At 42.0% G+C, this 24,302-nt stretch overlaps 1 protein-coding gene across 1 annotated transcript in view; it reads left to right on the forward strand.

Annotated features, from left to right (window-relative positions):
• LOC121276804 (cardiomyopathy-associated protein 5-like) overlaps positions 1 to 24,302 on the forward strand; it is a 90,020-nt gene that overhangs the window by 15,213 nt on the left and 50,505 nt on the right. The window contains exons 2-4 of the mRNA XM_041185348.1: positions 6,388 to 10,885; positions 14,656 to 14,751; positions 21,425 to 21,655. Coding sequence (XP_041041282.1) covers positions 6,388 to 10,885; positions 14,656 to 14,751; positions 21,425 to 21,655 — 4,825 coding nt within the window. The remainder of the gene's footprint in view (positions 1 to 6,387; positions 10,886 to 14,655; positions 14,752 to 21,424; positions 21,656 to 24,302) is intronic.

The following is a 24,302-nucleotide window of genomic DNA, read 5'->3' on the forward strand; positions in this document are numbered from 1 at the left end:
TGGGTGCATTAGGATAGAACATGACAGTATTGAAGGAGGTCTTATGGCCTATTGCGCCCATGAAAGAGCCATCCAATGAGTCCCATTCCCATGCTCTTTCACCATTGCCATGCAAATTTTACTCTCAAGTATTCATTCATTTAACTTTCGAAAATTACGCTTGAATTTGCCTCTAACAGCCTTTTGGGCAATGCATTCCAGATCATCATAACTTGCTGCATTAATTATCTTTTCCTTTTGTCACTTCTGCTTCTTTAACCAATCATCTTAAAAAGAAACCCACACCTTGTGGAGATCATAGTTAACGTACCCCCTATCTTTTTTAAGCAGTGCACAGCCAAGTGTGCAGTCAACTCATTTAAGTAAGCAGCCACTTTGAAATTTATTGTGCGGCTGATAAGTCAGAGAGGGTGACTATTGTGCAGCCTGCGCAAAAGTGTTCAGTTTGCTACACAGGCCATGCAGTTAAGCAACTGGTGCAAACATTGATCAAGTAAGGTTGAGCTGTCATATTTCCTGTAAAGGCTGAGATTTCTTATTTGATAAATTTGGTTTGGAATTTGGATTAAGTATTGGAATGTATGTTTGTACTGAAGTGAGGGAGAGACCAGTGTGAGGTGAATGAAGCCAATGTGGCAATCAGAATAGAGGTTTATGTGTAGCATAGCATGGTGAATGCAGAATGGCAGAATGAGGATTTTTATTTTTATTTTTGTTCATAGGTTGTTAGAGTCGCTAGCAACACCACAGTTGGTGCCCCGATCAGACATTTGGAATGGTCACTTGGATAAAGTACAGGGGAACACTATGCATCAGTGGAACTATACCCTAGCAAAAGTCAGTTTCTCCAGGCCTGGGCTCAGTCAGCCACCCAGGTGATGCTCAAGAATTGCTCAAGGCTCTTCAGTTTAGAAGGATTGGGTGTGGCTTACTACAGTTCCAATGAAGTTGGACAAAGTGTCAGTGACCTTGAAAAAAATCTTTTTACTTCCTCTTTTGTGAATTCTGTGATTTACAGATTCCATTCTGTAAAAGATTTGTGTACCTCCTGAGAGAACCTGAGAAACTGGATGATTGGTACAGAAATATACAAGTTGCAAAAGAGGATTATTAAAGAGACATTGGATAAACTTTATCCAGCAGCAAGTTTCAGATTCAACCCAATGCTAAGATAGCACAAAGCCCATGAAAGAGATTCCATGTGCATTGATCGAACCTCTTTCAAAAAATACCCTAATTGCCCTTGAGAAGGTGGTGATGAGCTGCCTTCTTGAGTGACTGCAGTCCAGTGGTGCATGTACATCCACAGTGCTCTTAAGGAGGGTTAGATTTTGATGTAGTGACTACGAAGAAAAGGCAATATAGTTCCAAGTCAGGATAGCATGTGACTTGGAATGGAACTTGCAATACGGTAGTGTTCTAATGCGTCTGCTGCCCTTCCCCTTCTAAATGGCAGAGGTTGCAGGTTTGGAAGGTGCTGTCAAAGGAGCCTTGGCAAATTGTTACATTCCATCTGGTGTATGGTACACATTGCTGCCACCTTGCATCAGCAGTAGATGATATCAATGTTTAATGTAGTGGATTGGGTGGCAATCAACTGGGTTGCTTTGTCTTGGATGGTATCAAACTTCTTGAGTGTTATTGGAGTCACACTCATCCACGAAAGTGGAGAGTTATTCCATAACGCTCCGGGCTTAAGCCTTTTAGATGGTGACCAGGTTTTGGGGTGTCAAGAGATGTTACCCACTGCAGAATTCCCAACCTCTGATCTGCTCTTGTTGCCACAATTTTTATATTGCTGGTCCAGTTCGGTTTCTGGTCAATGGTAACCCCCAGGGTGTTGAAGGTGGGAGATTCAGTGATGGTAACACCATTGAACATCAGGGCAGATGGTTAAATCCTCTCTTTTAGAGATGGTCATAGCCTGGCACTAATGGTTTTTAAAAATTCTTTCATGGCGTGTGGACATCGCTGGCTAGGCCAACATTTATTGTCTATCCCTAATTACCTTTGAGGAGGTGGTGGTGAGCTGGCTTCTTGCACCGCTGAAATCCTTGTGGTGTAGGTACACCCACAGTGTTGTTAGGAGGGGAGCTCCAGGATTTTGACCCAGTGATAGTAAAGGATCCACGGTATAGTTCCATGTCAGGACAGTGAGTGACTTGGTGGGGAACCTGCAGATGGTGTTCCCATGCATCTACTGCTGTTGTCCTTCTAGGTGGTAGAGATGTCTGGAAGGTGCTCTCTGAGGAGTCTTGGTGAATTCCTGCAGCGCATCTTGTAGATGGTACATGCTGCTGCCACTGTGTGTCAGTGATGGATGGAGTGAATGTTTGTGGATGTGGTGCCAATCAAGCCGGCTGCATTGTCCTGGATGGTGTCAAGCTTCTTGAGTGTTTTTGCAGCTGCACTCATCCAGGCAGGTGGAGAGTATTCCATTATACTGCTGACCAGTGTCTTGCAGATTGACAGGTATTGGGGAGTCAGGATCTCTGCAGAATTCCCAGCTTCTGACCTGCTCTTGTGGTCACAGTATTTATATGGATGGTCCAGTTCAGTTTCTGGTCAATAGCAACCCCCAGGATGTTGATAGTGGGGGATTTAGTGATGGTAATACTATTGAATGTCAAAGGGTGATGGTTATATTCTCTCTTGTTGGAGATGGTCATTGCCTGGTACTTGTGTGACATGAATGTTATTTGCCACGTGTCAGCCCAAGCCTGAATATTGTCCAGGTCTTGATGCATATAGATACAGACTGCTTCAGTATCTTATAAGTCATGAATGGTGCTGAACATTGTGCAATGCATTATCACAAAGGTCAGAAAAGGGGATGTTTAATAGAGGCAAGGTTATTGATGAAACAGTCAAAGATGGTTGAACCTAGGACACTACCCTGAGTAACTACTGCAGCAATGTCCCGGGACTGAGATGATTGACCTCCAACAACCACAACTGTCTTCCAACCAGTGGAGAGTTTTCCCCTTGATTCTTATTGACTCCAATTTTGTTATGGGTTCCTTGATGCCACACTTGGTCACATGCTGCCTTGACGTCAAGGGCAGTTACTCTTACCTCACCTCACCTCTGGAGTTCAGCTCTTTTGTCCATGTTTGAACCAAGGCTGTTACGAGGTCAGGAGCTGAGTGGCCCTGGTGGAATCCAAACAGAGTGTCAGTGAGCAGGTTATTGCTGAGTAAGTGCTGCTTTATAGCACTGTTGATGACACTTTCCATCACTCTACCAATGATTGAGAGTAGACTGATGTGACAGCAATTGGCCAGGTTGGATTTGTCTTGCTTTTTGTTGACACAACATACCTGGGCAATTTTCCACATTGCCAGGTAAATGCCAGTGTTGTAGCTGTACTGGAACAGCTTGGCTAGGGGCACGGCTCACTAAGGCATTGAGCACACCCCAGGTTGTTTGCTTGATAATAATCCTTGTGGAATCTTGGGTCTCATTGTAGGCCTGCTGTGCAGTTGTATATGACTTCCTAACTGGAGTCAGGAACCATATCAGGAGGGGATAACCCTTATAACCCAATAGGCAGGCTTTTAACTTGGTAGGCTTAATTGGAATAGAAGCCTATGCCAGTGACTGGTGCAGAATGAAAGAGTGATGACTGCTGGTGGCATATCAGGCACAGTCACAGAATCACACAGTACAGAAGAGGCCCTTCGGCCCATTGAGTCTGCACCGACACATGAGAAACACCTGACCTACCTACCTAATCCCATTTACCAGCACTAGGCCCATAGCCTTGAATGTTACAATGTGCCAAGTGCTCATCCAAGTACTTTTTAAAGCATGTGAGGCAACCCACCTCCACCACCCTCCCAGACAGCGCATTTCAGACCGTCACCACCCTCTGGGTTAAAAAAGTTTTTCCTCACATCCCCCCTAAACCTCCTGCCCCTCACTTTGAACTTATGTCCCCTCGTGACTGACTCTTCAACTAAGGGGAACAGCTGCTCCCTATCCACCCTGTCCATGCCCCTCATAATCTTGTGAACTCGATAAGGTTGGCCCTCAGTCTTCTCTGCTCCAACGAAAACAACCCAAGTCTATCCAACCTCTCTTCATAACTTAAATGTTTCATCCCAGGCAACATCCTGGTGAATCTCCTCTGCACCCCCTCCAGTGCAATCACATCCTTCCTATAATGTGGTGACCAGAACTGCACACAGTACTCCAGCTGTGGCCTCACTAAGGTTTTATACAACTCCAACGTGACCCCCCTACTTTTGTAATCTATGCCTTGATTGATAAAGGCAAGTATCCCATATGCCTTTTTCACCACCCCACTAACATGCCCCTCCGCCTTCAGAGATCTATGGACACACACGCCAAGGTCCCTTTGTTCCTCAGAACTTCCTAGTGTCATGCTGTTCATTGGAAGGAGTAATTTGACAAGGAAGTATTCAAACTGTATCACCTCACATTTTTCAGGGTTAAATTCCATCTGCCACTTTTCTGCCCATTTGACCATCCTGTCTATATCTTCCTGTAGCCCAAGACACTCAACCTCACTGTTAACCACCCGGCCAATCTTTGTGTCATCTGCAAAATTACTCATCCTACCCCCCACATAGTCATCCATGTCGTTTATATAAATGACGAATAATCCTGCCTGTGGTCACAATCCAGTTGTATGTAGATGAAATGGAATTCCAAGGTGCTGATGTGAAGCACACAAGGCAATGTGTGTGAAGTCAATGGCACATTGCATTATGGAGACACCTGCTATGTGAGAAAAACCTTGTGGTCTTTTGGCCAGTCTTTCTGTATCAATAAGGAAGGAGATATTAGTGTCTCTTTGAATAGACAGCCTCGACCAACTTGATACATCTGCATACTGCAAACTGCAAAATGGTGCTGATGTCAACTGTTGCAGTATGAAAGTTGCCTGTGGCATAACTGTTGAGTAAGATGATAATGTTAACAGTCACAGGGAGTGCTGTGCATGCCTGGTTTGAGTCTGCACTTGTGGCTGTAGCAGCTAGCATAGCTCAGTAATGACCTCCTTAGTGAAGCAAAGGCATGTTATATCTTTCTCATCAGTGAAGTTACATTAGGAGAATTGTTTCTTGAACCCTCTGTGGAATCGGCCTTCAGTTGAGTGCTCTTCTTCTCATCCTACTCCCTCTTCTGGTGGCTTATTCCCCTTTTTGGTGGTTTACTTGGTGTTCCCACATCATGCTTCATACCCAGAGATAGACTGAGCAGTCCACCCATGCTTGCAAGCAAACAATTAGTGAGACAAACAACAGCAATGCAAAAAACAGCCAAGCCAAAAATAAAAATATGTGGAGAATCTCAGCAGGTCTGGCAGCATCTGCGGAGAGGAACACAGTTAATGTTTCGAGTCCGTATGACTCTTCAACAGAACTAAATAAAAATAAGTAAAAGCCTCTTTCTCTGTTTGAGGTCTGGAGTGTGACGGAACACTGCAAATTATTTCTAGCAGTCAAACAATAGCTAAGAAATGGTGAATCAGCAACTAACCTGTAAGTATCGCGTGATCACTTTAAACATGGTTGATGAGGGGACCTTCATGCTAGTTAACGTCCTGTCATGTTGAGCCAGGTCAGAACATGGTATCCAATTAGCTGGAGTTTTACCAAATGATTAGAGTGTACATCACATAGCAAATGCCAATGCTAACCTAACATAAATGTTACCTCCTACAATAAACTAATGAGAAACAGTATTAATTGTACATTTTTTTAAAATTGTCGGTTAAGGTGACAAATTCACAACTCGCATTGCACATGAAAGTATGTTAGAAAGAAAAACTTGCATTTATAGTACTTTTCACAACCACCAGGTGCCTCAAAAGTGCTTTACAGCCAGTGGAGTACTTTTTTTGAGGTGTATTCATTGTTGTAATGAAGGAAATGTGGTAGCACAGCAATATGATAATGACCAGAGAATTTTTTGGGGGGATGTTGATTGAAGGATAAACATTGACCAGGACACGTGGGATAACGCCCCAGTTCTTCTTTGAAATAATGCCATGGGAATTTTAACATCCACCCAAGGAGGCAGATGGAGCCTCGTTTAATGCCTCATCCAAAAGTCAGCACCTCTGACAGTGCAGCACTCCCTCGGTACTGCATTAGAGCATTAGCCTCGGCTTTTTTTGTGCTCATGCCCTGCAATAGGACTTGAACCCAGAACCTTGATGTGAGAGTGCTACTCGCTGAGCCACAGCTGAGATTTTTATCATCATTTTTATTCAGAAATTTACAATATTTTTTAACATGCCTTATATTTGGACATGTCAGTGATGTTCATTTTTAAACTTATTTATATATTTGCTAGCAGTTTGGAAACATACACTACAACTTGAGTTTAAAACTTTGTTTGCTTATTTCCTGATAGCCTAAAGGATGCCATTAAAGATCAGTCGGTAAAACCTAAGGTGAATTACATTATTTCAAGTTCGTCCTTCTCCATGGTGACAGTTCAAAGTGAGGACAGTGGAATTATATGGGAGACCGTTTCAAGCAGCCGATGCTCCACGCCATGGGCATCAGAAAGCACAGCCTCCGATGTTTACAGCGTGGAAAGCGCCCCTATGAGTGCTCCGCCAGGAAAAGTAATATTCATAATGGATGAGTTGCCCCAGTCTCCATGCACGGATGAACGTCAAAGTGGGAAAGTTAGTAAAACTGAAAAACGCCATATTGGGATAACTGATCTGAAGACAGGAGAATTAAAAGATGCCCCGAAGAAACCTAGAAATAATTCGTGCGTTTTGAGAACAGAACCAGGAAAAAAAGAACCAACTCTGATATTCAATACTGCAACAGAGAAAGTGGCAAAATCAAAACCGTTGCAGGATTCTAAAACCGAGACAGATCTTCAGTCGCCAATTGAGCACCATCCAATGGTATCAAAAATAGCAGGAAAATCCAATAATGATGGAAATGAAGCGTGTGAGGTGTTTTCCTCTGTTCAAGAGAGTGTGCAACAACATACCCCAGTACACTGTCAAAAAAATTTTAATAAAAACGGAGTTGAACGGAATATGCAAAACATAATTCTGAACAATCACAGTTTAAACAATTCATTTCCAACCACACCTGAACAACAAATACATACCTCTTCAATACAACTGAGAAAAAAGGAAGAATCAGAAACTGCTTTGAAACATGTCTTAGAAGCAAGAATTAGTTCAGCTTTACCAGAAAATAAAGAAGATTCATGGCTGTCTGCAACAATTGGTTCAGAGCCTGTCGTAGTTTCACAGTTAAGAGAGCCTTGTACAGACACAGATAACTTACTTTCAGCAGACAAAGAAATAACAACGAATGGAACAGTTCCCACAAGCACGGATGACTTGAGAAAGACTGTAGTTGCTGGCTCAGATACCCATCAGTTCTTGTCTCATGAAACATTTATTTCAGACTTCAAAAGTTTAGCATTTGACACAGATCCAACGCCTGTCCCATTAAAGGATAATTATTACTTAAATGAAAGTGCAGCTGGTAAAATATTTGCAAAAGAAGATCAATCTTATTCAATGGCAGATCCAGAAGGCAAATATCCAAATACTTCTGTAACCAGCAGTTCAGAGCTTACTAATCCTGTGGGAAGTCTACCATCAGGAGTAACTTGTAAAGTTACAGACAATTCCATATCAGCAATCAAAGATGAGGGCATGGAAACTGTAAATGTGGATTTGAAAAATTTGTCTTTCACTCCAGCTGGTGGAATTTTTCCTGATACCATATCGCCCTATTGCCCAGAAAATCAAAAAACCACAACAAATGAAAATCTGTTCCACTCGAGGACAAGTCCTGAACCTTTAGAAGTGATAGATGTAGAGCTGAATGGTTCCTTATCCAGCACAACTCATAGAACCCCTGAGGATGCCTCTCAATCACAGTTAGTAGAGCTGGAAAAAATAATAGTAGATGAACTAAACTATAAAGAAAATACAGAAAGTCAGAAAGCTATTTTCAATATTGTGGCTGAAGGCTCTGAGATATTAAACATTGTTGCTCCAGCACAAGTTTGTTCTGTGGATCAAGAGGCATGTAGCAAAATGCAGGACAACCTGATCTATTTGGAAACAAATCCTGATATGAAAAGAAAATATTTTGAAAATAATTTTAATAGAGTGGAACATGAACCGCAATCAAGATTACTGGATGCATCAGAACACAGTGAGCTGGAACAAAGTGCAAATCCTTCCAATTCATGGAGCTCCAATCCTTTCACTGTAGGGGAATCCAAACCTTCCTCTGTGGTACATTCCAATCCCTCCCGCACAGCAGGATCCAATCCCTCTCACACAGCAGGATCCAATCCCTCCCACACAGAGGGATCCAATCCCTCCCACAGAGTGGGATCCAATCCCTCCCATGCAGAGAGATCCAATCCCTCCCACGCAGTCGGATCCAATCCTCCTACAGTTCAAGTATCCAATCCTTCTGTTGTTGCAGGATCTAATCCCAGTTCCATTGAACAATCCTCTGCAATTGCTGCATCTGCAAGTAAAGATGAAAATGGGGAGGACGATTATTTTGAAAAATATACTTTGGTGGATGAACAAGTCCCTGTTGACCTAGAGATAGCGGAACTGAAACCACAGGAAGTGCCAAGTCCAGAGGTGGACAACCCTGCAGAGTCAAAACTGAAAAGTACGTCATTTTCCGAAGATACAGCAGTTTTTAATTTTGATGAATTTGATGTGTCAGGAAATCCTGAAACCCTTGATGGTACAACAGGAAAGCATGGAACAACAGAATTTTCTGTACAAGCACCCATCTCTGAACTATGCAATAAAGGAAGGCAAGAAGATATTAATAAAAATATTACAGATGCACTAAATCAAAAGGAAGCTGGTTCGTTGTTATTTAGCATGGATGAAGGAGTCCTGTCGCGTTCCTATAGTTTTCCTATATCGACCAAATTGATTGATCTTGCACTTCTGGAGGAACCACCTGCATTAGCGTTTTATTATAAGGATCTTTACGAGGAAGCTAAGGGACGAAAAGAACAAAACGGTGACCAGTCAGATGAAGAAAGTAGTAATCCTGAATTTTCATTCCCTTGTCAGTCATCTGATACAGATGATGGAAATGGATTATACTTTGAAAAGTATGTTCTGAGGGATGATATTCTTGAGTCTTCAAGAGAATTTATACCAGAGGGATCATCTCGTTGGCTGGAAGCAGTATCACAAAATGATGCAATTGGTGCAGAAAAAGATATATTGTTTTCAGAAAGTGAAGACCACGTTCCAGAAGTATTCACTGATGAAGCAAAAATTCCTACACAAAAAATAGATTCTGAGAAAGTTTTGGAGGTACAGAAAGAGTGTGAAGAAAAATCTGAGATCAGCAAGAGTATATATGAGGACAATAACATTTTGTCAGAAGTTCGATCTCTAAAATCTGAGGAAGTATCAGAAGAACCAGGTAAGGCAATTGAGCTAATGGGAGAGAATATTAATCAGCTGGTGAGTGAAGAAATACAGACCAGCCAAGTAGCATCTTTTGAAGAAACGCTTTATGTAGAAGACATAGAGAAGCCTGCTTCTAATGTTGAAGATCACTTAGATACTGGACAGCTTGCCAATATAATTGACTCCTTTGAAGAATATGGAAACCCTCCAAGTGAAGCAGGATTAGAAGAAGTGAGTAATACCTTGACATCTGTGAAAATCAAGGATATTCAGGAAGACGTATTCCATGGGGAAACATCCGTTGATCAGATTGTTCCTGTTCCAATATACCAGCCTCAATCTGCTGAACGAGAAGGATCTGAATGCAAGCCTGAGGTTGGATACCCTCCTGCTGAATTAGGAGAAGAAACTGAATATGAAGGACCTGGAGAGTCGATAAAGGCTGAAAATAAGGTGCATGATCAAATAAATAACAATGAGCCCACTGTAGAGATTGATGAAATAGATCCACAGATTGTAATTGAAGAATATGGGGAAGTAGATCATTCTGCAAAAATGGATCAAGAAGCTTGTAAAGATGTTCTGAAAGGAATCACGCATTTTGTTGATCAACAGTTATATTTAACGGAGAGTCCTGGAACCAATGATGAAATGTTGGATGTTGGAATTATCTATTCACAGCGTACTGAATGCGTGGCAAAGGATGAGTTCAACCTTGAAAGTCTGAACCAAGAAAAGGCAAGAAAAGATGAAGCAAGTTCTCAAATAATGAATGACAAGATTATATCAGGACCTGATCATTATGAAGTTATACTGGACCCTGCTAAAGAAATGCAGGAAGAAGAATGCCTCAATGGGGACATTGTGCAACCCCTACAGAGTGAATGTGAACAATTTGAAGTAGCAACACAGGAAACACTTAATGACATAATAACATGTGAACAAGATTCAAGGCATATTTCTGATGATTTTCAAACAGAGCATAAGACAAGAACTGAGCAAGATTCCCAAACTGATGGAAAAGCCACTGAGCCAGAAGATTATGAAACGGACATTCCACAACAGCATTACCCGCAAGAAAATGTCCCCAGTCATGTAGATGAAACACACCTTCAAGAAAACCCAGAGAATTTATTTGTGAAAGCCATAGAAGAACCCAGTCATTTGCTTTTATTGGAAGATGTGAAAACTATAGATGATGGTAATGTATTTGAAATCTGTAATGATGCTCTGGATATTGAGGCTAAAGAATTGCATGAACCTGCTCCAGAAAAAGTGGAAGACACCCATGTTGAGGCAAGGAAAGAAGAGGATGTAGACGTGCTGATCTCTCAGAAACCACCAAAACCAGCAGATACCTTTTGTATTACCTGTGGGCTTCCAATTTTTGCAATTGATAAGCTCTTTGGAGAACATCAAGATCATGATGTCATAGCAATAGATACAGCTGTGGTAAAAATAAAGGTGAGAACTTTCATTTTAAATAAAACATACATTTAGATTATGCTCCACACTGAAGAATGTGTACCAAACCTTAATCTTCCAGCTAGAATTTAATTCATGATGCATCACATTTGATAGGTTAAGCTAATTTGTGCAACACCTATCAAATGAGTGTAAAAGGAAATTATTGGTTACTATATGTTTGCTGTGTTTTCATTGTCTTTCTACAAAATTTATTAATGAAAACTCAGCCAACTTACTGACATTATTTTTTGGATCAACTTGTTCCTTAACTGGATATTTAAATGGTCTTGTTAGAAGGAATACATATCCTGCCTGAAAGTTTTGCTGATCTAAGTTTTAATCATCCAGCTGCATGAATATGGAGACTTTTATCTTTGGAGGGGGTTTTAATTTGCAACCATTTTCCACCAGCCCTGAAATCCACAGCGACGGTAGAAGACTTGCAGGGAGTAAAGATGGTTGGACTAGTTTCAGTTCCCAGTGTTTCCTGAATCTTTTTCTTAGTGCACAAGTGAGAGCAGCATGGAAGGGATTTGTTTATGAATGCACCTTTTGCAGACATGGCTTAATTCCATAGTAAGTGGGAATAGAAGTGTAGGGGACAGGTAGGCGGATCAGAGGCAAAGTGGTTGAGAATCAGAGTTATGGAGCAGACAGGAATAGCCTATAACAACAAATAAATATAATTGTATATTACCTATCTTACTTAAATTCCAGGCTCCAAGGTCTACCTCACATTTGTGTGTCACCTAAGTGCATGTACAATTTGCAACTGTGTTGAGAAAGGGCATTTGAAATCTGATGTTAATAAATGTATTAACGTCTCTATTAAACTGTCAGGCACAGGAATTTCATGTGAACTGATAATGCATGTGTACACCAAGGCTGTTAGTGTAATGCTGTCCAGTCATCATTTAGAGTTGCTTTCTTTGTCAATCACAAATGTTCATGTACGATTACATATTCCGTAATTTTCCTCATCTGTGCCATCCAAGTACATTAACCATAACAGTAATACATAGGGTATAAGGTGCATTTTCCAAAACATATAATAGGCACACAGTAAATAGAGTAGTAGATTATTACAATTACACCCATTACATGAGTGACCAGTAATGCTGCATGCTGGTGTACTAAAATCTTTGGTATATAGATCAACTTTGTGCCTATAATTATACAAATACCAAGATTCTGAGCTTGACTGGGGTGTCAGTTAAGTCCAGAGTAGGGACGAGGAACTTTCTTTCAGAGGGTGAAAATCAAAAGGGTAGGGGTAGGAGCAGGGAAGGCACTAGGTATCAGCTCTTGTGGCTTTCTTGCACTTCCAAATGGTTGGTTAGAGAGGCCTCCCCTTTCCCTCCAGGGTAGGCCCACGTCACAGGGTTGGAGAATAAGTCTAGAAGAGCAAAATAATTTTAAACTGGAGGAATAGGAAAGTTTTATATGTCTATTTAATATTTGCATTGAACATCCTGTCAGAATTTTGTTAATTGTGCTAAAAAGGCTTACATAGCTATACTTTGAATTACTATGCATCACTCATATTAGATAATGCAGTGTTCTTGGTGGAGTGGATATGTTTCATTGTACAGTTATTTAATCTGAATCTGTATGTCAGAGTAAATATTTTTTATTCATATTTATTTCTATCAACAGCTTTTTTTTATAAAAAAAGTTGAAAAAGAACTCTCCCACAGGAAATAAACTCTATAACATTACTTTGCCATCATTAAAGTCTATTAAACAATCAAAATTATTGCTTGATGCTAAATGCTAATGGATAGCACTGCTTGATAAAATGTTTATACCAGCTGGACATTTTCTGGAATGTTAGTTCTTGCCTGTGTCGTGTTTACCTCTGTCAGCCATTTTAATTCAGGCAGCGTATGTGACTCATATGAGATCAACTAACAGCTGTAAATTGGGTTGGAGGCCAGAAGAATTAACCATGTCAATCTTCAAAATTTCATTCGTTTTATTTTACTTTATCCCAGTGAATATTTTGTGAGCTTTTAATCTAGTTTCAGAGGAAATCTCTCAAATTTGTTCTATTTTAGGTGAATTTGAGCTAGACAGGGATAGGATAAAATGAAGCCAAACAGCATAATCGTAGACTGTTGTTGCCATGGGCCTCTGCTGACCATGTGTAACTGTTTTCTTGCTTTGATGCTGGAACAAGGGAAATTAATACACAGCAAATGCTGGAAAACTCTCAACAAGTCAGGCAGCATCAGGCAGCATCAATGTAGATGGAAACTGAGTTAATTTTCAGGATGATGAACGTTCATCATTGAGTTTTGACATGGAAGATCATTGACCTGAAATAACTCTGTGTTTCTCTCCAAAGATACTGCCTCATCTCCTGAGTGTTCTCCAAATTTTCAATTTTTATTGACAATTTCCAGGATCCACAGAATTCTGCACTAAAATAAAAGCAGATTGCTACAGATGCTGGAAATCTGAAATAAAACCGAAGTGTTGGAAAAACCCAGCAGGCCAGGCAGTAGCTGTGGAGAGAGAAACAGAATTGATATTTCAAGTCCAATTTGACTCTTCTTCAGAACCCTGGAGTTCTGAAGAAGAGTAATGTTGGACTCAAAACGTTAACTCTGTTTCTCTCTCCACAGGTGTTGTCAGACCTGCTGGGTTTTTCCAGCACTTTCTGTTTCCACTCTACAGAATTCTGCCTTTGCAAATAATTACACCACTGGCTCTGATAGATGTCTGCAAAAGACTTTTAGTTTATCCTTTCATGGGTTGTGGGCATCACTGGCATGGTCAGCATTTGTTGCCCATCCCTAATTGCCCTTGAACTGAGAGATTTGCGAGGCCATTTCAGAGGGCAGTTTAGCGTCAACCACATTACTGTGAGCCGGGAGTCAAATGTTGGTCAGACCAAGTAAGGATGGCAGATTTCCTTCGTTAAAGGGCATGTTAGTGAACCAGATGGGTTCTTAGGACAATCAATGATGGTCACCATTACTGAGATTAGCTTTATATTCCAGATTTTATGAATGAATTAAAATTGTACTAGCTGCCATGATGGGATTTGAACCCATGACCCCACAGCATTAGACTGGGCCTCAGGATTACTAGTCCAGTGACATTGCCACTACACGACTATCTCCTCTTTTCATCCCATCTCATTGCTAAGATCCATATTGAAGACCAGTATGTCCTTCTCCCTCTTGGCAAGGCATCAAACCCATTTCCCTCGGAGTCCTTTGGAATCAGAATCTGGCTTTTTATGCACTAGTTGCTGATCTGATCTATTGGAGGATGAAATTCATTTATGATGAGATGTCCTATCTATTCCTCTAATCGATGAGGTTCTTAAACATTGAAGTTAATGTTTATTGTTATTAAGCACACAAACAAGCAATAGTGACATGCATTTAACAGATAGCACTTAAACCACACCAGGGCACATATGTATTGGGGCCTTAAAGGTGTTATATTTCTGAGCTTGGTATACAGGTTGATCAAACCTTTCACACATTTAATATATGCCTACAAAGATACATTTACACATTTGTCTCACTGCTTCTCAAACTTAGGCCTATAGGATTGTAGCAGGAAATGAAATTTTGCGAGGATAGTTTCTTCCCCATTAAATCACTGAGAAAATGGCTTATATGCCAGTCAGCAACTGACTTGATATCTGGCTCTGGAGAATTATGACATAAATTGCTTGTCATTGCATTAGAGATTTTTAAAAATGTTATTAATTTGTAATTGCCTTGGTTTTTAATTTCTTTCCTTAACAGGAAAAATTGGATGAGTATGTGCAAGCAGCAGGAGGAAAGGCAAACAGAATGGAAGAAATTGTGGCAGAACTTGAAGATGTTTTCAATTCTGTTGATGTGAGTTATTTATGCACACAATAGTAAGATTTTCCCATTCTGAATTCAGTAATCATATAATACTGGACACAAAATATAGACTTTTTGTTACAAAAATATAGACTTGTGCACATTATGGGTTTAGTGCTCAACAAAAACAAAAACAGAAATACCTGGAAAATCTCAGCAGGTCTGGCAGCATCGGCGGAGAAGAGCACAGTTGATGTTTCGAGTCCTTATGACCCTTCAACGGAACTAAGTAAAAATAGGAAAGGGGTGAAATATGAGCTGGTTTAAGGGGGGGAGGGGTGTTGGGACAAGAAGAGCTAAGTAAAGGGCCAGTGATAGGTGGAGATAACTAAAAGATATCACAGACAAAAGGACAAAGAGGTGTTGAAGGTGGTGATATTATCTAAAGGAATGTGCTAATTAAGGATAGAAAGCAGGACAAACAAGGTACAGATAGCCCTAGTGGGGGTGGGATGAAGGAGTACTAAAAAGGCTAAAAGTTGGAGATAAACAATGCATGGAAATACATTTAAAAAATAATGGAAATAGGTGGGAAAAGAAAAATCTATATAAATTATTGGAAAAAACAAAAAGGAGGGAGAACAAACAGAAAGGGGTGGGGATGGAGGAGAGAGTTCATGATCTAAAATTGTTGAACTCAATATTCAGTCCAGAAGGCTGTAAAGTGCCTAGTCGGAAGATGAGGTGCTGTTCCTCCATTTGCGTTGAACTTCACTGGAACAATGCAGCAAGCCAAGGACGGACATGTGGACATGAGAGCAGGGTGGAGTGTTGAAATGGCAAGCGACAGGTAATGCTTGCGGACAGACTGAAGGTGTTCTGCAAAGCGGTCACCCAGTCTGCGTTTGGTCTCTCCAATGTAGAGGAAACCGCATTGGGAGCAATGAATGCAGTAGACTAAGTTGGGGGAAGTGCAAGTGAAATGCTGCTTCACTTGAAACGAGTGTTTGGGCCCTTGGACGGTGAGGAGAGGGGAAGTAAAAGGGCAGATGTTGCATCTTCTGCGGTTGCATGGGAAGGTGCCGTGGGAAGGGGTTGAGGTATAGAGGGTGATGGAGGAGTGGACCAGGGTGTCATGGAGGGAACGATCCCTATGGAATGCCACCAGGGGGGCTGAAGGGAAGATGTGTTTGGTGGTGGCTCCTTTTGCATTGGGGCAACCATAATACTCTAACTGAAAGTGGCCTAAACAATAATTGATATTAATTCATTATTACTTCTTTACACATAAAACCCCAAATACTATTAGTTTTTGTGATTTTATCCACCTGCACTCACATTTAAGGTATTATAAACTTGAACCCTTAGCTCTCATTGTTCACTTACATCATCTTTTTATTTCATGTATACTCCTGTTCCTTGTTGTCTTTCTCCTCACATTTAGCCACATGACATTACACTTACCATTCTGCCCATTCCACGAACCTGTCTATATCCGGATTCTTCCCTGTCAGCAATCAACTTTCTATCAGTGCTCCTAATCTTCATCCGCATGTATATACAGTAAAGTCCCGCCATTCATGGGGGTTACCTTCCTGTGAATTCTCACAAAGGATGAAATCGCGAACAGCGAACATACTTTATAATGGGAGTGAATTATATAGGTTTCAGCTATCCCAAAATTTGGATGTTAATCAGGGCTTTCCTCTCCCACTGAGAGACTGTCCTGTACTGAAGGCACCATCCTTTCGCCGTTACACACAGTTCTCTTGCCGATCCAGCTGCCCCCTCCCCTTCCTCCTTATTTATTTTCTTGTTTGTTTTTTCATGACAGAAAATGGAAAGCAAAAAGCACAGTTGGAGTCCTGAGCGATTCCTTTCACTCCACCATTACAGGAAGAGAGATGAGAAAGTGGGTTTAAAGGACTAGGCTCTCTCTCCCTCTCTCTCACTTTCTCTCTCACACTCCCTCTCTCTCCTGTGGAGAAGCTGCCTCTACAACAGGGAACCTTATTGGTTGCCAGGCCTGGACAAGAGCCAAGAGAAACCAAAGAGACAGTCTGTAACAACTGAGAGAAACATACACTGTTTAACTCCAGTCCCTGCCCACCTACATCCATGATTCCTCTGACACCTTACGTCACATCAACAATTTCCAGTTCCCTGGCCCCAACCGCTTCCTCTTCACCATGGACGTCCAATCCCTCTACACCTCCATCCCCCACCAGGATGGTCTGAGGGCCCTTAGCTTCTTCCTCGAACAGAGGCCCGAACAATCCCCATCCACCACTACTCTCCTCCGTCTGGCTGAACTTGTTCTCACGCTGAACAATTTCTCCTTCAACTCCTCTCACTTCCTCCAAATAAAAGGTGTGGCTATGGGTACCCGCATGGGCCCCAGCTATGCCTGTCTCTTTATGGGGTATGTGGAACATTCCTTGTTCCAGTCCTACTCCGGCCCCCTTCCACAACTCTTTCTCCAGTACATCGATGATTACTTCGGTGCCGCTTCATGCTCTCGTCGGGACTTGGAAAAATTTATTAATTTTGCTTCCAATCTCCACCCCTCCATCATTTTCACGTGGTCCATCTCTGACATTTCCCTTCCCTTCCTTGACCTCTCTGTCTCAATCTCTGGTGATAGACTGTCCACCAATTTCCATTACAAACTCACCGACTCCCACAGCTATCTCGACTACAGCTCCTCACACCCCGCTTCCTGTAAGGACTCCATCCCATTCTCTCAGTTCCTTCGCCTTCGTCGCATCTGTTCCGATGATGCTACATTCAAAAACAGTTCCTCTGACATGTCCTCCTTCTTCCTTAACCGCGGTTTTCCACCCACAGTCATTGACAGGGCCCTCAACCGTGTCTGGCCCATCTCCCGCGCATCCGCCCTCACGCCTTCTCCTCCCTCCCAGAAACATGATAGGGTCCCCCTTGTCCTCACTTATCACCCCACCAGCCTCCGCATTCAAAGGATCATCCTCCGCCATTTCTGCCAACTCCAGCATGATGCCACCACCAAACACATTTTCCCTTCACCCCCCTTATCGGCATTCCGTAGGGATCGCTCCCTCCGGGACACCCTGGTCCACTCCTCCATCACCCCCTACTCCTCAACCCCCTCCTATGGCACCACCCCATGCCCACGCAAAAGATGCAACACCTGCCCCTTCACTTCCTCTCTCCTCACCGTCCAAGGACCCAAACACTCCTTTCAAGTGAAGCAGCATTTCACTTGCATTTCCCCCAACTTAGTCTATTGCATTCGTTGCTCCCAATGTGGTCTCCTCTACATTGGAGAGACCAAACGTAAACTGGGCGACCACTTTGCAGAACACCTGCGGTCTGTCCGCAAGAATGACCCAAACCTCCCTGTCGCTTGCCATTTTAACACTCCACCCTGCTCTCTTGCCCACATGTCTGTCTTTGGCTTGCTGCATTGTTCCAGTGAAGCCCAACGTAAACTGGAGGAACAACACCTCATCTTCCGACTAGGGACTTTACAGCCTTCCGGACTGAATATTGAATTCAACAACTTTAGGTCGTGAGCTCCCTCCCCCATCCCCACCCCCTTTCTGTTTCCCCCTTCCTTTTTTTTCCAATAAATTATTAAGATTTTTCTTTTCCCACCTATTTCCATTATATAAAAAAAAAACCCCACTAGAGCTATACCTTGAGTGCCCTACCATCCATTCTTAATTAGCACATTCGTTTAGATAATATCACCAACTTTAACTTTAACATCTATGTGTTCTATTGTACTATTGTCGTTGACATCTTTTGATGTTCTGCTTCTATTACTGCTTGTTTGTCCCTACAACCACACCCCCCCGCCCCCCCCGACCTCTCTCTCTCTCTATCTCTCCGCCCCCAACACACACACCTTAAACCAGCTTATATTTCAACTCTTTCTTGAACTCGAACTCAAGTTCTGTCGAAGGGTCATGAGGACTCGAAACGTCAACTCTTTTCTTCTCCGCCGATGCTGCCAGACCTGCTGAGTTTTTCCAGGTAATTCTGTTTTTGTTTTGGATTTCCAGCATCCGCAGTTTTTTTGTTTTTATCACTGTTTAACTGACCTTCTCCCGCTTATAAAAACATCTCTACATTAATGTAATACACAGCTAACCTGCATCTCTCTTTTTCCCCCTGTCAGTCACACACACACACATGCGCACACACACACACACACACACACACACACACACACACACACACACACACACAGAGAACTGGCTTGTTATAATAACTTGTTTTTAGTTTACTTAAATCGTGGATAGGTGAAGATTGGGCCCTCAATGGGCAATCGTGTGTAATAGGGATTTTCTCATGTTTAGTGCAGTGTAGTTTAGTCTGTTACACTATACTGCATGCAGGACAGTTGAAAAACTTAGGCTGAGCAATGAAAAAAATTAGCAATAGGCAACAAGCACAACTTTAGTTTATAGGCCATTGTCCTTGAGGCACCAATTTTCTGCACTGAACAGCAAGATGCCAGGAAGACTGCGTTTCTGAATTCAGTTGGCAATTACGCATTTACTAATCATAAACATATTAAAAAGCTCAGAAAAAGACAAACTGGTCCATCCAGGTTATCCTATCCAAATGTGGGGCAGCCTTCATACATCATCAATGCCCCAGCTGCTCTCCCTCCAAGCCCAGTCGCACAATCTTCTGTTAGAGAGAAAAAAAAGAGAGAAAACCTCTAGTTAGTTTAGGAACATAAACCGGGAAATTTGTCCATCTCCTCTGAAGGCAATCAATCAAGCCGCAAAGGATTTCAGTAACTGTCCAATAGCTATCGATAACTGTAGCAAAACCATCATCTAGTATTTATAACGTGGGATGCTCTTGGCTTCAAAACATTTGTCCAACGATGAGCATACTTACTGCAGGTTTGGTAACTAATTCTAGAGGTCAGTGCTTCTCTTTAAAAATCAGAGCCTCCTGGTATTTAACCAATCTTTTCATCTTTTATGCTGATGCCCCCTAATTCTATCCCTACCTAGCTCATAATATCCTAGCAACCCAAATAGAATATAAAAGCAAAATACTGCGGATGCTGGAAATCTGAAACAAAAACAAAAATAGCTGGAAAAACTCTGCAGGTCTGACAGCATCTGCGGAGAGGAAGACAGTTAACATTTCGAGTCCGTATGACTCTTCATTATTTGAGGAACCTCAAATTAAAGCATCTTACTTCTCCAATGAAAAAAACTCCAGTTCTTTGAGCCTATCCTGATAACTAATAGCACAGAACAATTCTTGCTGCCTTCCTCTGAGTCATCTTCAACATCTCCATTTGCCCTGCCATGTGGAGAGGTCAAAATTGACACAATGGTCCAGATTTTGTAGGAATACTGACAGAGAAACTTCCAGAGTTCGCCACTGTTACTCCTTTGAAGCTGACAGCCACTTCTGGAGCAGTACATGTGCTGTTAACCGTAGAAGTTGCTGTTGGTGATTCTAGACTTCCTCATAGGGGGCAATGTTGAAGTCCCCATTAGACACCAGTCAAGTAAAAATCACTGAGCTGACAAGAACTTGTTCGTTCACCCTAATTAATCTTGCTTTAAAATCCATTGAGAAAATTACACCTTGTTGAATGAGGTGTAATTGGATTTTTAATGGTGCACTAAAGTTCATAATTATTGCTGAACATCCTAACTGGCCCTGGAATATTAATTTTATATTTGGGGAATATATTTCTCTATTATAAATTGCATTTTCAAAATATATTTTAAAGTTCACAGCATTTCAGTTTCTACATTAACCCCACATATGTGTCCCAAACACTGCCTTGATAAAAGAACTGAAAATGTACTTGCTGATTCATTTGGAGATTTTGTAGAATATGGGTAGCATGGTGAGTTTCAGTCCATCAGATAAGCAACAAGTGCCAGGCAATGATCATCTCCAACAAGAGAGAATCTCCCCTTGATATTCAGTGGCATTACCATCACTGAATCCCCCACTTTCAACATCCTGGGGATTACTATTGATCAAAATCTGAACTGGACTAGCCATATAAATACCACGGTGACAAAAACAGGTCAGAGGCTAGGAATCCTGCAGAGAGTAACTCACCTCCTGACACCCAAAGCCTATCCACTAACTACAAGTCAGGAGTGTGATGAAATACTCTCCACTTGCCTGAATGAATGCGGTTTCAATAACAGTCAAGAAGCTTGATGCTTGGCACCATCCAGGACAAAGCACCCGCTTGATTGGCACCCCATCCATAAACATTCACTTCCTCCACCACCGACGCACAGTGGCAGCAGTGTATACCATCTACAAGATACACTGTGGGAGCTCACCAAGGCTCCTTAGTCAGCACCTCCCAAGCTCACAACCACTATCATCTAGAAGGACAAGGGCAGCCGATGCACGGGAACACCACCACCTGGAAGTTCCCCTCCAAGTCATTCACCATCCTGACTTGGAAATGTATCGCTGTTCCTTCACTGTCGCTGGGTCAAAGTCCTGGAGCTCCCTCCCTAACAGCACTGTGGGTGTACCTACACCACATGGACTGCAACTGTTTAAGAGGGCAGTTCACCACCACCTTCTCAAGAGCAATTAGTGATGGGCAGTAAATGCTGGCCTAACCAGCGATGCCCACACCCCATAAGTGAATGGAAATAAACAAACATTATTGTAGACCAGGGAGGAAGCTGGGCCAATTTCTTAATGATTATTTCTCTGGCAATGACAGGAAAACTATGCCAAGGAGGAAAAATTTCTTGAGGAGCAGCACGAGGAAGTAATGAAGCTGCTGCTGTCACAGTACACAGAAATGTCACAGGTCCTGGAAGAGGAGAAGAAAATGAAACTGGAGCATTTGTGTGACCAGATGGCCCATTATCGATGTGGCATTGATTCTGCAAAGGAAGCTGTTGAGAAGACGAGGAAGTGTATTGAGCTCGATGACATTACATTCCTAAAGGTATATTTACAGAGATCTTTTCATATTGCTAACACAGTAATACTATACAGTACTAAGATAAGGGGAGCTTCATATTTAACCTTTGGAAACGTTTACATCATTTTAAGAAAACAAACCATACAGAAGTATAAACTTTGAATTTCTCTTACACAAAGCATAAGATAGATGCCGCAAATAATATTCAAAGACAATATTAGAAATATGTTGTATGCTGTGAATGAAGCTCTGGGCTGAAAGAAGTTAACCAAAAGATGGTTTAGTTTAAGGATTGCCATCATTTATTCTGCCTTGAACTGACATTAGTCCTGATGTATACTAATTGCCAACAGATGTATATCTACTTATTAACTGTTGTTACATGATCGCATGCACCAGGAGCTTTGGGATGTATGATTAAGTAACATTTCTGACAAGTAGCAATATGTATATCATTTCTGTCCACCCCCTCCAATTAGTAATGCAAGTAAAATGTGTACCTTGAAATACGAACAGCAATTTTTTTTTTTAAAGTCACCATTATAAACTCAGTGCAGTTTGCACATTTTGCATTTTAATTAAGTTGCTTGCCAAACCAATTTTGCTGATCTAGCCCAGTTCACTATGTAGACCATGACCTTATTTGAACTTTACCTGATGTCTCTGGCACTTCCTTCTCTATTACTGTTACAGTTGGAGCAAAGCAAAGACAGTTGGTGTCTGGGTTTTATCCATCTTGATCTCCTAAGCTGGTCAGATTTAATGCTCAGACAGGATACTTGACCATAAACCTCCATCAAATATCCCTATCTATATTTATATGTCTTAACTTAAATTCAACAGCACTGTGGGTGTACCTACACCACAGAGACTGCAGCGGTTCAAGAAGGCAGTTCACCACCACCTTCTCAAGGGCATTTGGGGATGGGCAATAAATGCTGGCCCAGCCAGTGGCACCCACATCCTGTAAATGAATAAAAAAAATGTATTCACTATCAATCCTGACTATAACCTATGATATAACGTCCTCCACTGCCAATTTGACATGTTTCCTTTATGACAATTTTAACATTGAAACAAGGGGCAAAATTTTTAACTTGGCAGGCACGTGCCCGACCTGCTCGAGCATAAAATGACGCGCTTTGACATCGGATAAGTGTTTAGACATCAACGTGCAGTCGCGCAATATTTCAGTCGGTGGCACGTTAAGGCCATTAACAAGAGTCATTGAAAGAAATTTTTCACGGCTGTCGGGCAGGCGAAAAGGCCAAGCGGCCATTGTACTTTTTCGGAAACCTCATCCACGGGCGGGATGAGGTTTCCTGAAGCAGATAAAAATAATGTTAAAATTTGAAAAATTAATTATTATCATGTCCCTACTCAAGTGACAGAGCCACATGAGGGCACATGTTTTATGACATCTTTCATTTTTTTAAAAAAAAATTCTTCATCTCCCTGAGGCAGTTCTGTGCTTGCCCACTTGCCCTCCTCCCCCTGCCTGCACAGGCAGCGCTGAGCGCTGTCGCTCGCGTTTCACACTGGGCTGGCCTTAGTTGGCCCGCCAGCGTGAAATTGCCTCCTGGTCTCCATTGCGGGCGATGGTCGGCTTCCCGACTGCCCCTACCTGTCCCCATCGAGCCTGCCCGACAAGGGCAAAATTCTGCCCAAAGCGCTTAAAAGTTTCTTGTAGTTGTCTTCGAAAGAATATATGTGGCCTGAACGCAATATTTGTGCCTGTAATGCTGATGCATATTGGGAGCTGGTGAGCCGCATTACATGACATCTGATATGTGTCATACAGGCGCAGTAAGGGAAAGCTCTTCCCATTTGTTTATCCTTTAGCTTCAACAGGAGGGATCTGCTGCCAGTAACTGCAAGGTTTGTTTGCAGGCATTTCTTGGCATATTTTGTATTTAATGTTAATTTGTTCAGCTACATTTCAAGACATGAACTTAAAGTCAGCTTCTTAAAGCTGGACCTAATCAGCCTCCACGCTTTTTAGAATTTTGATCAGATTCCACTATAAAAGTGATATACAACTCTTTAATAGTTGATGGGGCCAATATCTCTCTGAGTGTGTTATACAAAAAGAAAAAGAAAGCCTTGCATTTATATAGCACTTTTCTTGACTACTAGATGCCAGGACCTTGCAGTCAGCTAAATATTTTTGAAGCATGTTCACTGTCGTAGTGTCACTCACTCTCCCTCTCACACTCGCTCACTCACTCTCTCTCTCCCACACTCACTCAGTCCCTTACTCAATCTCCCATACTCACTCACACACTCTCCCACACTCACTCATTCACTCTCTCTCTCCCACATTTACTCCCTCTCCCACATTCACTCACACTGCCTCCCACACTCACTCAATCATGTATTCCCCTGCTCTCACTCACTCACTCTCTCCCCCACACTCACTCACTTACTTATTCTCTCACCCTCCCTCATTCATTCACTCTTTCTCTCTCCCACACTCAGTCACTCTCCCACACTCACTCACTCTCTCCCACACTCACTCACACTCTCTCTCCCTCACTCACTGTCTCTCTCCCAACACTCACTCATTCACTTACTCTCTCTCCCACACTTACTCATTCACTCTCTATCCCAATCTCACTCACACTCTCTCTCCCATTCACTCAATCACACTTTCCCTCCCACACTCTCTCTC

The sequence above is a fragment of the Carcharodon carcharias genome, chromosome 4 (assembly GCF_017639515.1).
Source record: "Carcharodon carcharias isolate sCarCar2 chromosome 4, sCarCar2.pri, whole genome shotgun sequence".
Lineage (NCBI taxonomy): Eukaryota > Metazoa > Chordata > Chondrichthyes > Lamniformes > Lamnidae > Carcharodon > Carcharodon carcharias.